Below are 17771 nucleotides of genomic sequence, written 5' to 3' on the forward strand. Positions count from 1 at the left end.
TTTGCGGTTGTCGTTTCCAGCGTCTCTGCAGACGAGGTATGATAGCAACGGGGACGTTATGATGCCGAAAGTATAGGCAATTGCAGCCAAGGTTGCAGCCACCGTATAAATCCTCCTCCGCCCGCTGCCGGTGTTGAATGGTGGCAGAATTTTTCATCAAAAGCTCTACAGCGGGCTCCACGTGGATCTTTTCTTCCCGCACATCATCCCTCCAATGCAGTTTCAAGTCCAACGTTGCTTCTTCGTGGCTTGTTTTTTATCGACCAAGGTATTTTACCTTCTTTTCATTTATCAATTTTTTTTTTTCGATTACAGATTTGATGTGGGCTTTTCGTCAGAATTTTTTGGGTGCATCGTTTCTGTGCATAGATTTTCGAGTCAGCGGATTTGAATTTTGTTTCCAGCACTTGTTAGATTTTGTCCGGATCAGCCGACATCTGCATTGAAATCTGTGCCAGACACCTTTGTTGTTTTATGTGTCTTGGGAAACGTGCAGATGGCCTCGCTAATCAATCTGATTTTGGAAGGCAATCGACACTTTAATGGCACCAATTATAACATCTGGAAACAGAGAATGTTGACCATTCTTGAATATAGGCGTCTTGACCAGCTCGTTTTGGGCAAAGAGCTCTGTCCCAGTACCGCTGGTGCCGATCAAGATTAGTTTGATGATCGAAATCGAGACGCTGTTATGCTCCTCAAACTCTTTGTAACTGATGATCAATTAACACAGATTCCTTTCGGCAAGACAACTGTGGCAACATTTGAGGAATTGCATGAGACATCAGACAAGAGCAGAGCCTTTTTTCTCAGGAATCAGTTGTTCTCCATCATGATGGACGAACATATGTCTTTACAGGAACATCTTAACAGGATTAAAGACATTCGAGATCAGCTCGAAGCCATTGGTTGAACCATGGAGGAAGAAGATATGGTAGTCATCACTCTGAAAAGTGTACCAAAATCTTATGAGCACTTCATAGAAACACTCAACATTACCTCCACTAATGTTGATCTAAAGTTTCCGGATTATGCACCAAACTCATGCAGCAGGATCATTGGAAACAACAGTTTGGTAGTGGTGCTTCATCAACCTCCTCAGAAAATGCTTTTGCTTCCAAATATCAGTCCTCTCAGTCCTTTTAGCAGAAAGGTTCTTCTCAATTTTTTGATCCTGCTAGGAAGAAAAATGTGCAGTGTAATTACTGTCACAAATTCGGCCACATGAAGAAATATTGCCGACAGAGGATTGCTTCTGAACAGAAGAAACAGGGAGGGCCCCATCAGCCATCGAATGTTGCAGAACATTCCGAGCATACAGAATCTGCGTTTTACGCCTTTTTGGCTAAAAGGTCTTTAGATCATGTCCCATCTTCGGCCTGGTACATTGACTTTGGTGTATCACGCCATTTCTCTCACAGGCGTGACTGGTTTATTGACTTCTAACCTTTCAGTGATTCAGCGGAGGTGAAGAGTACTCAGTGGTTGGCAAAGGTACAGTTCAGATCTAGTATGGTGGGCGCACGCTCATTTTCCTTAACGTGTACTATGTTCTTGCTATGGAAATTAATTTGCTGTATGTCAGCCAGATTATGAGGAACTCTCCTCAACTTGATGTAGTGTTCACTGCGCACAAGTGCTCCATTATCGATAGGGACACTAGTCTTACGTTTGCTGTTGGCCTAGAGGATCATGGTCTATACAGGCTTCTTGACACTGGAGATTCTCCCATCAACACTCTATGGCATCAACGATATGGGCAACTAAACATGCAGTATCTGTCTCAGCTCTCTCGGGAGGGACTTGTGTCAGGGTTACCTGATATTCAGACTCAGTTGTTGGGAGTATGCGACGCCTGTCAAGCTGGCAAGCAACATCGGTCTTCATTCAAGGATGGAGAATCTTGGTGCGCATCTAAGGTACTCCAGTTAATTCATGCTGATATTTGTGGTCCTATGCATACATCTTCTATTACTGGTTGCAAATATTTTTTGCTTATTGTAGATGATTTCAGTAGAAAGATGTGGGTGTATTTTCTAAAATATAAATCTGATATATTTAGTATCTTTCAAAAGTTTAAATCCTTAGTTGAAAAAGAGTCTGGCTATAATATCATAAATCTTAGGATAAATAACGGAGGGGGCGGGGGGGGGGGGGGGGGGGGGGGGGGGGGGGAATTTTGTTCTTCTGCTTTCTCCAACTTCTGTGATACTCTTGGCATCAAACCTCAGTTAACTACACCCAACACTCCTCAGCAGAACAGTGTTGTCGAACACTGCAACTGTACGATTGTTGAAATGGCTCGTTCCATGTTACAACACAGGAATGTTCCGAACAAATTCTGGGCTGAAGTAGTATATACTACTGTCTATCTTCTTAACCGATCACCTACTCAGGTTGTTAAGGGGAAGACTCCCGAAGAGGTTTGGTCTGGCCGTAAGCCTAAGATCAGTCACCTCAAAGTATTTGCCTTAGTTGCATATGTTTGGATTCCAACTGCTAAGGCTCTAAGTTGGATTCCAAAAGCCAAAAACTCATGATGACAGGGTATAGTGATCATCACAAGGCCTATAGGGGTATAGACATAGCCACTGGTTGTCTTAGCTTCAGTCGTGATGTAGTATTTGATGAAGACAGAGGATTCTTTTAGTCTCCTCCTTCTGAGTAGTGTTCTGAGGATCAACCTCACAGTGTTCTTCTTCCGGTAGGTCTACCTGATGGGAGGGATGATGCAACATCAATATTTCATGATGCACTATCTGAGCTTCCTCCGGAAAATAACCCTCCTCTTGTTGCTCCTATTGTTCCTGAGCCTTCACCATCTCCTCCTAAAATTGGTTCCTCTACTCTCCAACCTAAATGGTGGGCTAAAACCGTTGGTGATCTCCCGGATAATGAGCTCCTTGAAGGTAGAACTTCTAGACATAAGAGCAAACAACACTCTACAGTAAATTTTGCTCTTATGGCTAACCTACACAGTGTTTTTGAGCCTCAAACCTATTTAGAGGCTAAGGGTACACCTGAGTGGGAACAGGCTATGGACGCTGAATTCCAGAGTCTTCAGAAGAATCACACTTGGACCCTTTCTGATCTTCCTGTAGGGAAAAAGCCCATTAGTTGCAAATGGGTGTGTAAAGTGAAATACAAAGCAGACAGAACCCTAGGTAAGTATAAAGCTTGTCTTGTTGCTCGAGGGTTCTCACAAAAGGAAGGCATTGACTACGAGGAGACCTTTGCTCCTACAGCCAAGATGAGTACCATACGGCTTGTCCTTGCCTTAGCAGCTCAATTCAATTGAAAAGTCCATCAGATAGATGTATAGAGTGCTTTCCTGAATGGTGACTTACAGGGAGAAGTCTACATGACGTAGCCTCCAGGATTCAAGGTTGCCGGTCAAGAACAGAAAGTCTGTAGATTAGTCAAAGCACTCTATGGTCTAAAACAAGCTCCTCGGGCTTGGTACATGAAAATTGATCAGTACCTCAAAGATCATGGTTTTCAGCGAAATTCATTTGATGCAAACCTGTATATCAAGCACACTGGTGATGATATTCTGTTTGTGGTTGTCTATGTGGATGACCTTATCATTACTGGAAACTCAACACATTTGATCCATGGGATCAAACAGGATTTGTGCAGCACTTTTGATATGACAGATTTAGGACTTCTTCATTACTGTTTGGGGGTTGAAGTCTGGCAGACTGAGAACAACATCTTTCTCTCTCAGTCCAAGTATGCCAGAAATGTTGTGGACAGATTCAGAATGCAGGATTGCAGACCTGCCACGACTAGAACGTCTACTACTTTGCATTGAAAAAGACCTTTATTAGTTTTTTTCTTTCCATCAACTCTTTCCTCCTTTTTCAGGGAGGCGATAGCTGTTCATAGCTATTACTTTAACATCGAAGAAATTTTCAATCCAATTTTTAATCCTATGAAACCAGGGCTCAAACTTTTAGCTCAGTCATCCTCACCCCTTGTGGATGAAACTTTATTCAGGCAATTAGTGTGCAGCCTCATCTACCTTACTGCCACTAGACCTGACATTAGTTTTGCAGTGAGCTACATTTCCCGCTTCATGTCAGCTCCTGAGGCTGATCATTGGATAATAGCGAAACGTGTGCTGCGTTATGTGCGTGGCACTCCTGATTATGGACTTCTGTACACTCGAAGTTCCGATCCTATACTCAGTGGTTACACAGATTCTGACTGGGCTGGTTCGGTTGATGACCGTAAATCTATAGCTGGGTATGTGTTTAGTCTAGGATCCGGTGCTGTCACCTGGACTAGTAAGAAGCAGCAGGCAGTGGCTCTCTCCTCAACAGAAGCAGAGTATTGGGGAGCAGTTAAGGCATCTTGTGAGGCAGTTTGGCTTCGACGTATGCTTGCGGATATGCATGTTTTCCAGACAGATCCTACTCCCTTGTTCTATGATAATCAGGGAATGCTCAAACTTGCTAAGAGTCCAGTCTTTCATGAACGAACAAAGCATGTAGAAACCCATTGTCACTACATTCGCCAGCTTGTTGAAGATGGATCCGTTCAGTTGCGATATGTTCCCACAATGGAACAACCCGCCGACATCTTCACTAAGCCCCTTGATCCTGATAAGTTTGTAAAATTCAGAGGGTCTATCAGTGTTGTAAATAGATTGAGCATTAAGGGAGGGTATTAGAATAATGCTATTTAGTGTTTAATGCTCATTCTTATTAGCTGTTTCTATTTTTATCTTTTTAGCAGTTTCTTAGAAGAAACTGGTTGTTTCTATTTCCTAATAGAAACTTGATGTTTCTATTTCTGTAAATATCTCTGTATTACTTATTGAGCTTCATTTGCTCATGTAAATCAATTCAATTCATTCATTGATTAGTGTGGAGAGAGAGAGGCCCAAAAATCCGTACCAAATCAAGATGAGAGAGAGAAAGATGAATGAGATGAGGAGGCACCTTGAATTTATATGCAATGTTGTAGGCTGGAGGAGGCTAATTTGATGGCTGGCCGACCTTGACAATTTGTCCATAATCAAAATATATTCATAACTTCATTTATACATGTCAGAATGGGATGATCTTTAGATCAATCCTACACCTCTCAGAAAGAAGAATCCAAGAAAATATCAGCTGCCTCATAAGAGCTGTCCAAAGTGATGTTTGGCCGTAGTTGCAAATTTAACAGGATATCATCAGTGATGTCATCAAATACTAGAATCTTCTATAGGAGAAGCTTAGTTTTAAAGAAGTTACTTCGCCTTTAGGGCAACAACTCTGCCGAAATTTTATAAAAGGAAACTCTGTTTACTACATAATATGTGGGTGTGGTACTTGCGTGAGAACTGCATTCAGGATTGTATGTAGATCAAGAGTCAACATATATGCTCTATTATATATTGAAATAAATTCTGTTCCTTGAAATCCTGAGATTGGTTTTCCTATTTATTCTCATTTGTATTGACCCTTATACATGTAAAAGAAAATAAATTGTGGCCCATGGTATATTTTCGAAAGCAGCTCCTTAAAAAGAGCTTATTAAATACATATTCTGCATATATGTTTATATTGAAACCAGAACTTAGATTCAAAGCTGTGTCATTCAATGCGAAGGATGGCTGGACAGTTATTCAGCTTGCATTTAAGTCAGCATGCCATAACGTATTGGGCAGAATCTCAAGGAGACGTATATAATGCAACTATCATCATTATTTTCAGATGCACTGCTGCTCTCCCACTCGTGGAATTAAATTGTTTCAAACTAGTTGGTATCCAAGTGGCACTATCACAGTTACTACTATTGTGAAATGTTTTGCAGGAAATGATAATGCTACAGGTGCAGCCCGTAACAGGGTTGGCCAGGTTTCTCATAATGTAGTATTTGGAACTTTCAATCTTCAAGATCAAGGTGATGGAGGTTTTCCGGATCTTAATAGGGTATGCTCTTCAGTTCTGGGGTTGTACTGTGCTTACACAAGTTGAGTGTTTTTGTGTTCTACAATGCTATTGAATTCTTAGTGTAAGATTTCCAATTAGATGATGCATTTGCTTATATTGCACACAGATACTTGCTACTGTGCTTAATTCAATTGGAATGGGCAGCCCAACTCCTGTGAATGTTGGTGCGGCAAATGGGCCAACTGTAACAATGGTTAGTGCATGTTCAACCAAATGTTTTTGCCATGTTGTTTGCGTTGTATTTAACCTTATGCAAGTATGTTGTATTTGGCAGCCTGTTTTACCAACTCATGGTCAACAAGGAACTGGTTCAGAAGGGCAAGACCGACAGGATAATTCTAGTGGTGGATCCCAGACTTCAAATCAACAGCAATCTGGTCTGGTCTTGTCCAACATTGTGCTTGAACCTGTGAATCAGGCTTTACACATGCCGACAGCAACACAGCAAACACTTTCTCCCCAAGATCTGGTGAGTTGAAACGGAACTTTCTGACTGCTTCTGAAGTGATTATGTTACATTTCTTGTTTTTCTTACTCAAGTGTTAACTTGGTTCCTTCTTTTCAGGCTGTTCCTGATGCATTGGCAACATTATCCCTGTACTTGAACCGTATGGAGCAGGAATTTTTAATTAACAGTGAGCCAAAATCCGAACTGTGGAATGATTTTGCTGCATAAAATATTTCCAAAAGCCATTTAAAAGCCTAAAATACCCTTATAAAACCCTTGCTTATATTTTGGGTTATAATTTCTCAGGGTTTGATAGTCAGCATCATTCTCCTACATCTGCTAGTTCTGGATCACAAGATCAAGCAAATGCCTCAGGAATATCTTCTGTTTCTAGAGGGTTGCCTACGCCTGCTGCCTTGGGCACACTCATTCGACGTGCACAACAATTGATGAATGGTCCAGCTGGAGCTGCATTTTCTGTAAGTTATGCTTAACTTTAGTATTTTCTGGGAGAGATCTACTCCCTTATTCTTGCATACCTGGCTTGTGTTTAACTTTTGTGGCATGTTTGATTTCCATGCATAATTTAAGGTTGGGAAGCTTTTGCTTTTAGCCAGGCAAGTAATGTCTTAGATTGCTTCCAATATCCTGTAACATTACTCGACGTGTGGATCCTGCAACAGCTGCTCCATCCATAAACTATTTGCATGTGAACATCAATTGCCTTTTCTAAGGATCTGTGAATTTTTTTGTTAAAAGTTTATTTCATAAAAATCCTTGAACTAGTCCTCTGCACTGAGCATTTGAGATCAATGAAACTTGGTTGTAGCAACTGCAACAGTTATGTTTCATAGCTGTAGATTCTACCAACAATTGTGTTCAAGTAGAAGTCCATTCAAGAAACATAGATTATGAGTTTGTGAGACATTAAAAAGGGAGAATAGGATACTCCTTAGTGAAAGTATCACAATTATTTAGATGTTGGAGCTAAGAAGAGTTTTCTTAGGTTTTTTTGAAATGAGCTAGCTTGATGATGTCTCCATTGTCTTGACCTGTTACCAAGTGAGATGTGATTGGAAAGATAGAATAATTTCTGGATGTGATTCCATGAAGCTTATTCTTTGGCTGTGAATAAAATTGAAATAATTATTCAATATGATTATTATATTGTCGATATATTGAAGTGTAAAACTTCCAGATAACAGAAATATATATAAAAATAATTAATAAAAGAATAGACAGATGATGATTGTTTTACAGTGGGCTGCCTGGCTTATATACCGCCATGGGCACCCTTTAGGAAAGGGCATGATCTTATGATCGTGCCCTTTCGCCTAACTAAACCTAAATTAAATAATAAACCTGAAATTAACTAAAATTTTTACATAACATTGCCTTTCTCTCGAAAGAATGCTTTGTCCTCAAAGCATATGTAACGACGGATGTTGTTGAAGAATGATTCATTCTCCCAAAAGCGTCTTCTTCGGGTAAGTCCTTCCACTTGATCAGATACTCCAAGATGATCAAAGTCACACACCTTAAAAGATCTTGGATTAATCTCTCAATTCCTGCTTTTTGGAGATGTGGATATCGGTATGGCTTGATGTTGACAAGGTCTGACTCTGTTTTAACTTCTGTTCTACGCTCAATTTCTGTATTAGGCGGCATCTTCATGGGTAGGTCTTGAATCTTTGGTGATTCTTCTCTGGTCATATTTGCAGATAACATTTCTAATTGGTGACATTGTATTGCATAAGCATGTGCTCTTCTTCGACTCAGCTTCATCATCTGAGATGATGATACAACATGATTTTCTGGTGCTTGGAATCCATGTAGTTTGTACTTCTGACCTCCCCATTTGAATTTTATAAATTGTACTTGATGGTTGGCGGCATAAGTACCTAAAGTTCGTAGCCATTGGATACCTAAGACTACATCTACTCCTCCTAACGGTACTGTGAAAAACGGAGACTCTAAACTGAAGTCTTGAATCTGCAATTTAACCTTATGGCATTTTCCCACCTTTTCAATCTTCTTACCGTTAGCTATCATCACTTTCATGTTTGGTAAGGGAAATGAAAATATATTGAGTCTCTTTGCCACGGTTGCATCTAGAAAATTGTGTGTGCTTCCAGAGTCGACGAGAACCACTACGTTGTTCTTCTTTATGTGTCCTTTTAACTTTAAAGTCTGAGGTTGTGATATACCTGTCATAGCTGATAATGATACTTGTGGAATACTTCCATCATCTAGTTCTGGTGAGAATTTTGGGGCATCTTCTGTGTCTTCTATGTCATAATATTCACTGTTTGAATCATTGGTTGCTTCACAATTATATAGGTTTTTTGGTTCTTTCCCTTTAGCACATCTATGTTTGGGGTCCCACTTCTCACCACAGCGTTTACATTTACCCTCTTTTATCCTTTGCATTTCCACATTAGATTTTTCATCTTCACGACGATGTGGTGGAACATATCTTGTATTATTTGAGTCCACATACTGGGGTATCCTTCGTCTTGCATAAGCTTTTTCCACTGTTGACCAAAATATTGGTTCGGATTTCTTTTCGGCTGTTTTTGCTTTTCGTCTTGCTTCTTCTATAGATGTAATATCATGCATCTCAAGTTCTGCTTGTAAATGGGTTTTGAGTCTCGAGATGTATGACTGAATTAGACGAGATTTTGATAACCTAGGTACTCGTGTTACTAAGGTCTCCCATTCTTGAGTGTATTCGTCCACACTTCCTTTTTGTCGTAATTTGATGAGTTTTGAAAAGAACTCTTCTTCCTTTACACCTTGGAATCTTTTGAAGAATGCATCTTTAAATTTCCTCCAACTAATGACATGTGTTGTCTTTTTCCACCACAAATACCAGTTATATGCTTCTCCCTCCATTTTCATGGATGCATGTCTGAGCTTTTCGTCATCGTCAGTGATGTCATATATCTCAAAGTATTCTTCTGCTTTATTTATCCATGCAACATTGTTTTTTTCGTTTCCATCGAATTTAGGCATCTCGACCTTTGCCCTTCGCTGGTATGTTGCCACTGGTTGAGCGAAAAAAGGGTGTTGATTGGTAAAGTTATCCCAAAGTTGCTTGTTTGTAAAGACTGTGTTACTTGCTTCTTGGTGGGGTGTCGCTGATTTTTTTGGGGATTCAACCTTGTCATGAGAGTCTATGGACTTAGTTGAATCCGACGAAACGTGTTCTTGATTCTCTTCACCTTCTTTCAGTAGTTGTTCGGGCGTACAATTCGACCTTTTACACAGAACTTTTAGCATTGTTAAGACCTCTTTGAAGTTTACTTCTGTTTGGACATGTTGACTTTCCATTTTTATCTCTATTCGATTTGTCGTATCTTCAAGATTTTTTATTTTGTCTGCTTGCTCCCCAAGCTTACTCTCAACGTCATTTAATCTCTTACTGACCTCGTCATGGTTGTTATTTATTTTTTGCTCTGCATCCAACAACCTTTTTTGAAAATCCGCCATTGTCATTGTCGACATTGAGCGGGTTTGCGGGGGCGTGTATTTATTTGCCAGTTAAAATATTTTTCCTCCTTTTTTTTTTAAATAATTAAATTAAATTAATTTAATAATTTAATTTAATTAATAATAATTTTTTTTTTAAATAATTAAATTAAATTAATTTAATAATTTAATTTAATTAATAATATATTTTTTTTAAAATAATTAAATTAAATTAATTTAATAATTTAATTTAATTAATTATTATATATATATATTTTTAAATTAAATTAATTTAATAATTTAATTTAATTAATTTTTTTTTTAATTATAAATTATAATAATTATAATTTATAATTATTAATTATTATATATATATATATAAAATTTAAAGTTATAAATTATATAACTTTTAATTAAATTATATATATAATATATATAATTAAAATATAATATATATATAACCAAATCACGTTATATATTATATATATATGTTAATTAAATTATATATAATATAATTATATATATATATTATATGTCACCTTATATATTATATATGTGGAGAGTCACGTACACCCCGGAAGGTCACGTCCAATGGAAAAGGAAAAGGTCACGTTTCTTCGTTTTTTTCTTTTTGAGTTTTTATTGCAGCCACTTCTTTTCGTTTACTGATTCGATGTTCAGAACTCAAATTGTAATCGACCTCTCGACCACACAACAAATCAAACCAGCAGCGTGGTAGTCTGTACACAAATTTACAGATGTAGTCACTTACAAACTGAACGGAACGGATCTTACCAAACTCAACCGAACGGCTCTGTTCGTTACCAATTCGAAAAATGAAATGGACAAGCGAGAATCGACCCGCTCTGATACCAAATGAAGTGTAAAACTTCCAGATAACAGAAATATATATAAAAATAATTAATAAAAGAATAGACAGATGATGATTGTTTTACAGTGGGCTGCCTGGCTTATATACCGCCATGGGCACCCTTTAGGAAAGGGCATGATCTTATGATCGTGCCCTTTCGCCTAACTAAGCCTAAATTAAATAATAAACCTGAAATTAACTAAAATTTTTACATAACATATATTAGCTGTTAGCAAGTTTCATTGTGTGAGGTGAGCAATTATTGAATAGATTTTTCTTTTTTAAATGGTGATCATAGGTAGTTTATTAAAGGTGGGGACAGTTTTATTTGGAAAGAGAATGCAAGTGCAGCAAAGTTTGTTTCTAGATCAGCTAAGCTATCCATGATTGAGTTCCTGCCCTGCTCAATTGCAAGGTGCCTTGTGCAGTTCTTGCTTAAGTTGCGTCTGCAGACTCCACACCCTGGTGATCCCTTCTGTTTCTTATTTCTTTTGCAAACAAGGATTCAGGAACTCAATGAGTGAAAAGCTGTTCCAGGATAAGTCTTTCCATGGTGCATCTGTTATATAAACTGTGGTGTTGAGGAATTTGTTACTACTACTACCACAACTGTATTAGAAAGCCATGCAAGTTTGAATATGATCATCCCTCACTGGTTTTAGAAAACTGTGTCAGTGAAAGGAAACATTTCAGCTACTGCAAAACTTGTTGCAATATCTTCCTGAAATTATTGGTCCACTGAGAAATTTATTGCATTTTAACAAACCTTGGTGGTTAAAATCCAATGTTCTACATCTCTTATTTTATATGTAGCCTTTGCCTCAGCTTCCTAGACCATCTAATAGGTATGTAACAAGAAGAATGCAATCAAAGAACGACTACCTTTGTTTGGAGGAATGATTCCTTACCTCCCCTGAGCATCTCTTGTTCTTTTTCTTCACCCTTGACCTCTGCCCTTTATTCTAGAAGGTTATTTTACAAATTTAATGGCTTTGCCCCTTGATAAATAATTTAGTCTTTTGGATATCTCAGCCTTGGATTTTCTGATCCAAATTCATTATGGTCTAGGTTTTGTGCCAGGGAGCTTTTAAATTATAATCAAAATTTTCAATGTAGAGTAAGGTAAACTAGAACTTACGACTAAGCTCCCTTGTCTTTTGGAAAACTTCACCATCTACTAAAATTATGTCACTTGATCCTTACCCTAACTATGGAGGAATTTGAGACATTACCATTTTGGTCAAGGTGCAAGAATTCCCAACTTGCCCCTCAATATTTTGGGAGGATGAATTTTTATAAAAAATGGAAATTGATTAGTGAAAGCTATGGTTAAAGAGTTGTTATGATCCTAGTTGGGGTATGCATGGGGTTAAATGTATATGTAATATTGAGCATGATAAACCTGTATACACACGATGCACCAAATATAGAAATGGAACACCTCTAAAAGTGATAGTAATGTTGAGTTACACGATGACTCCTTGTACATTAAGAGAAATTCTCTCAAATAATACAAGTAGATCCATATATCCAAATCATAAGTCCATGTTTATAACAATGACTCTATTGACATTTATAAATTCATGTTCTCTCTTATTGTCCTTATGAGTGCAAGGCTAGGCTAAACTCCATTACTAAGTTTAACCACTATTACAAATACATTTATCCCCAAATATACCCCCATTACGATCATCACAAGGATTTTCACCAATGTCAAAACCAAAATCCCAAGGACCAAAGTGCAACGAACGAAGTTCGTACTTCAAGCTAAATACTCCAGAAGACTTGGAATATAAACATCTCCATTGAGATAGAAGAATATATATTAAAATGTATGAATGAGAATGATGATACAGTTGTGAGTGAGGGTCCTGTATATATAGCCAGGTAAGTACCTTTTCACGAACAATCATTTATGTAGAGCTAAGTTACCAGGATTCGGATCCGGATCCGGATACGGATACGGATTCGGATACGGATCCGCTAATTTTTTGAAAAGCCAAGATCCGGAAACGGCAAGGAAACGTCAAGTACAAGCAAATAAAAAAAATTAAATTTTTTAGAATTAAAATTTATATTAATATAAAAATAAAATCATAAGTTAGTTTTTAAATATATAAATTTTACATACAATAAATAATTATTGTATAAATAATTTCATATTTAATGTATCATTTATTAATATTAATTAAACATTAATTAAATTTATATAAAAATAAAAAACATATGTGAATTTTTAAATATATAATTCAATGTAATACTTTAAAAATAATTATTAGTTTAATTATACTAAAATTAATGCATCATTTATAAATATTTAAAATAATTATTAATTTAATTATAATAAAATTAATGCATCATTTATAAATATTTAAAAATCAATTATTAGTTATAATATCTATATTAAACTTATTTTAGAAAACTTACTTTTTAAACATGAAGAGAAATTTTAAAATTGATTAAAATAAAAACTTACTTTTTAAACTTTAAATATTTAAATTAACAATAAGTCTATTATAATTTTCGTCACATCCACGTTCATTAAAGTTTATAATGTCTTGTATTATAAGCGATTATAATTTTCTTGTGTATTTTATATGACGTTTGAATTTTTTTTTAACCTGTCCGCTGAGCAACAACGGGCAGAAAACGAGGCGGTGGCTGAGCACCGTGGCTAAGCCTTGCTGGCTGGGGCAATCACTGACTGACGGCAGCGTGGGGACAACGGCTGACTGATGACAGTGTTCTTGGCTGGCTAAGTTTCGATTGTCGCTGTAAATTTATGCTATTCTGACTTTCTACCCATTAATGTTTTAGAGATTTAAAATTATTCTAATTTTAGTTTTAATAACTTTTTATTATAGAATTTTATATTAATATTTATAATTTTATATAAATTTTATTTATATGAACGACATCTACCCATATGGTTATGCTATAGTAAATTTTAAAATATTCTAAAAATATAAAAGACATAGGGCAAGGCAATTATTTTTGTCAAATTTTAAGAATATTAAAAAATCTATGGTTCCCAAATATTTTTCTTTAAAACATATAAAAATCAAAACTCTAGAAATTATTAATGCACTTCTAATTTATTGCCTACACGGCATCCTAGTTATCCGGATCCTTGGAGCGCGTGCAGATGCTTGTGTATTATATGAAATAATATTGTTTCCCATTTCTCTCCTGAATGGAAATAGAGCTATCCAGATTAAGGAGAAGTCAAAATTAATCGAATTGCCTGAAGTGCCAGACTCGGGAATCATATTTAATTTATAAAATCAGAGAGAGAAAACGTGACATCTTCCTATCAAAATTTTGCCCGCATAACGTGAAACGATCTTTGCGGCTGCTGGGAGTTTAGAAACATTAATGGGTAGAAAGTCAGAATAGCATAAATTTACAGCGACAATCTAAACTTACAACGACAATCGAAACCTAAAAAAAGTCCGTTTTTTTGACTTTTCCGCGACCATTTCACTGTATCCGGCAGCCACCAGCGGGATTCGTATCCTGGGAAAGTTTACCGTTCCCAAAAACTGTATATTTATAAAATACGTATTTTAGACGTATTTTTGGTGTATCGTATCCGGATCCGGTTCAGATCCGTGGATCCGGCAATATTCCTCTTGCCTCTGCCGGATCCGGTAACATAGCTGTAGAGACATGCCTCTTCCCTACTAATTATTAGTTAATTAATCATTGTTTATGTCTATTATTATCTTTACCATTTATATATATATTTTATTCATAACATTGCCTTTCTCCTCAAAAAGCTTTGTTCTCAAAGCTTACTGATGAAAGGCTTGATCTCTTTTTTCTGTTTCAAATATCTTCTTGTCCCGGAACTGTCTTCGTCGTCAAAACAAGACGATAGGATCCTCTAAGTGATAAACAAAACTGTCGCACTGAGAAGGGATCAGACCATCCTAAATTAATCTTGTGTAAAACTAGGCAATTACTTGATAACTGGGACAACTTGTTATTGTCAGACTGGATTGTGCTGCCATCATTTTTCTTCGGAACATAATTTTGTTGCTTATGTTCTGAGTGATAAAAATTGGTAGATTGCTTGAGATATTGAACATGAAGGATATTCACAAGGCTGACATGATGACCCATGAATTAAATGTATACATGAGTTTTCTCAAAATTTATTATAATTGTCAAATATTTCAGAGGGATTTTCCGTGTATACTGATTTTGGTCAATAACGTAAATTGGACGAGAGTCTGATAATAAAACATTCTTTCTACATTGTAGTATAGTTTTTGTTGGAGTAAAGTTAATTACCACCTCAGCTAATAAAGTCATTCGATAATGTTTTATTGTATTCCTTGTGATGTGTATGACTTGATAGTTGATCATTATAGAGGTCACAGTGACAAAGTTTGTACACCTATTTAAAGGTACTGGTGCAATAAAAAATTAATAGTCGCATTGTTGATTCTATATAATAGCTGCATTGTGATTTTGTGCACATTTGATCTATAGTTGCATGTTATTCATTACTTACATTCTCTACCAGAGATCTGTGAGAGCCTGAACTTGTGAAGTCTCACTTGTAAGAGAGGATATGTAAACTGTTGCACAGTGAGGACTCACACAAGTTAGTGACCAAACAAGAGAAGCAACCATTAGTAGACACAATGAGAGTCACAGTCTATAGGAAGAAAAATGAAAAGGGCATGAATGATAGTTGAGAGGATGTCTAACATAATGAATGTGTTGGTGGACAAACCATTTTTCCTCCTTGTCTTTATCTTCGAGTTTGAAATGGAAATAGTCAGGGATCTGCATAGGTGAGGCATGGTCATACTTCTTTTTTCGATTGAACATGCCTGACTTTTCTTGTCTGTTTGCCAGCAACTTGCGGGGGAGCTGGAAAATGAGAACATGGTAACTGAACCATTATTACGTAGTCGAATTCAGTCTTTTGCTATGTGGGATGGAGTAATGATGCAAGAATTAGGTGCATTGCTGCTAGAGCTTGGTCGTGCAACTCTAACATTGCGTATGGGACAATCTCATGTATGATCTTTGTGACCTCTGATTGAGAGGTGTTATTTGGTTACTTTTTTAATTTTTTCAATTAAATGTGAATTTGGACCACTTATTCTCTACTTGCCAATTTTTATGCAGGCTGAATCTGTTGTAAATGCTGGGCCTGCAGTATACATCTCTCCATCTGGGCCTAATCCCATCATGGTTCAGGTTTGACTTCTGCCCTTGATGTATATGCATACACTACAATGATTTTTTCACCTCTGATTGTTACTAATAGCAGAGTTATCGACCTGTTTCCTTTTGGTACACAGCCACAAGTTTTCCAGCGTGCTGGTGCTTTTGGTCCATTCCCCATTGGAGCTGTTCAGCCAACTACTGGGGTTACAGGAGGATCCGTTGGTACAGGAGACGTGCCAAGAAATATCAACATACACATACATGCAGGTAAGTCTATCTTCTGCTCTTGTGTTCTTTCTATTGCCTACATGTAATAAAGCTTGGCTTGTGGTTTTCTAAATAGGGACATCATTGGCTTCTGGAGGAGCTCCAGTGAGTTCCCCTGCAAACGCTGAACAAGGAAACCAAACAAGTGTTCCACAAAATACAGGACAGGCAGATCAGGTTCAGGTTAGGAATGGTATACCAGGTCCCAGAGAGACAGGGTCTGTCCGTGTAGTGCCAGTTAGAACTGTGGTTGCAGCTGTCCCTCCTCGCCCTCCTACTGAAACATCCAATTCTGCTTTTAGTGCTTTTTATCCTCTTCTTGCTAGATTTCAGCAGATGAACCCTGGTCAGGGTTCTCCTATAAGAGGCATAGCTCAGGCATTTATCAATGCAGGACAATCTAGTGGACAACAGCCCTCAGAAACTCTCCCCTTCCCCCCAATTGTTGCCCATGTGCAGGCACAGATTCAAAACGTCAATGGTGGTGCTCAATCTATGAATTCCTTGTCTGCACCTGTTGTGGCTTCTGCATCTGAGAATTCAAATTCTGAACGGGAAATGGCTCAAAACCAGTCCGGTGCGTATATTTACAAAGTTGTCTGTATAATTTTTGAGTTTCTGCTTAACTATCAGCTCTAAGGTAGAGAACATAGATATTCTGTTCTGAGAGGAATATTCAACAAACCGTGGCCCAAATGATTACTACTGGCAACATGCATTTAGATGTAAGGACTCTGGAAAGTGGCTTTAAGTGTGTAGTTTGGACTCTGGAGTGATGATATTAGCTTTATTTTACAGTTTCTACAACAGAACAACATATAGTGCAACAAGGACAGTCTGATGAGCATTTGGGTATAGACAACGATGTGAGAGACAGATTGAGAAATGGTAATAGTAGCAATGTAGGAGTCAGTAGTGGAAGTGACATGGCGAACTTGGTGAACTCTGTATTGCAGCAAGTGATGGGAGCTTACACTCAATCTGGGAGACCAAACCAGCAACAGGTATTATATGTTGTGTCTATGATTTTGATAGTCTACTCACTAAACTCATTTGTCTCTATATGATAATACTTTCCTTACTTTGTAGCCTGATCAGCAACAGGCAACTGCCTGCTTAGCTACTAGAGATGAGTCTAATTCTCTAACAAAAGAGCCAACAGTGAGTGAAAAGTCACTTAATGACGAAAGAGAAGTTGCATCGTCCGAAAATACAACTGATGTGGGACCAGTTTCAAGTGCAATTGAGGCCAATATGAAGGAACTTGACATGTCTTCCTTATCGAATAATGCAATTGCTTCGACAAGCTATACTAGTTCCCAAAGTGAACTGCTGCAGCCAATACCTGAGAAAGAGTGTTCAGATGGCCACACAACAGTGCCTGTAGGATTGGGTCTTGGAGGTCTTCAGCCTCTACCTTCTAAGGTTGTCTAAAATCCCGTTTTACTGGATAGTTTTTTTCTTTGCGCATTAATCAGGCGTGTTGTAACTTATTAGTTACAAAGTAACTTTCATCTAGAATATGTGCATGTAGTTTATCTAGATTAGGACCTGTTTTGAGGTATTTTGGTTTCTAAGTGGC

The 17771-nt window shown here is 37.4% G+C and overlaps 1 protein-coding gene across 3 annotated transcripts in view; it reads left to right on the forward strand.

The window, feature by feature from the left end:
- The window catches only part of LOC149214249 (Ubiquitin-like superfamily protein), a 179437-nt gene that overhangs the window by 123076 nt on the left and 38590 nt on the right, over positions 1 to 17771 (forward strand). For all 3 annotated transcript variants that reach the window (XM_089392224.1, XM_089392222.1, XM_089392223.1), the window contains exons 5-15: positions 5806 to 5924; positions 6052 to 6138; positions 6220 to 6414; positions 6511 to 6580; positions 6700 to 6872; positions 15605 to 15769; positions 15881 to 15952; positions 16057 to 16189; positions 16266 to 16766; positions 16988 to 17193; positions 17279 to 17614. In XM_089392224.1, coding sequence (XP_089248350.1) covers positions 5806 to 5924; positions 6052 to 6138; positions 6220 to 6414; positions 6511 to 6580; positions 6700 to 6872; positions 15605 to 15769; positions 15881 to 15952; positions 16057 to 16189; positions 16266 to 16766; positions 16988 to 17193; positions 17279 to 17614 — 2057 coding nt within the window. The remainder of the gene's footprint in view (positions 1 to 5805; positions 5925 to 6051; positions 6139 to 6219; positions 6415 to 6510; positions 6581 to 6699; positions 6873 to 15604; positions 15770 to 15880; positions 15953 to 16056; positions 16190 to 16265; positions 16767 to 16987; positions 17194 to 17278; positions 17615 to 17771) is intronic.

This window comes from Pinus tabuliformis, chromosome 1_1 (genome assembly GCF_031772625.1).
Source record: "Pinus tabuliformis cultivar Carrire ecotype Pingquan chromosome 1_1, CPIR1, whole genome shotgun sequence".
NCBI lineage: Eukaryota > Viridiplantae > Streptophyta > Pinopsida > Pinales > Pinaceae > Pinus > Pinus tabuliformis.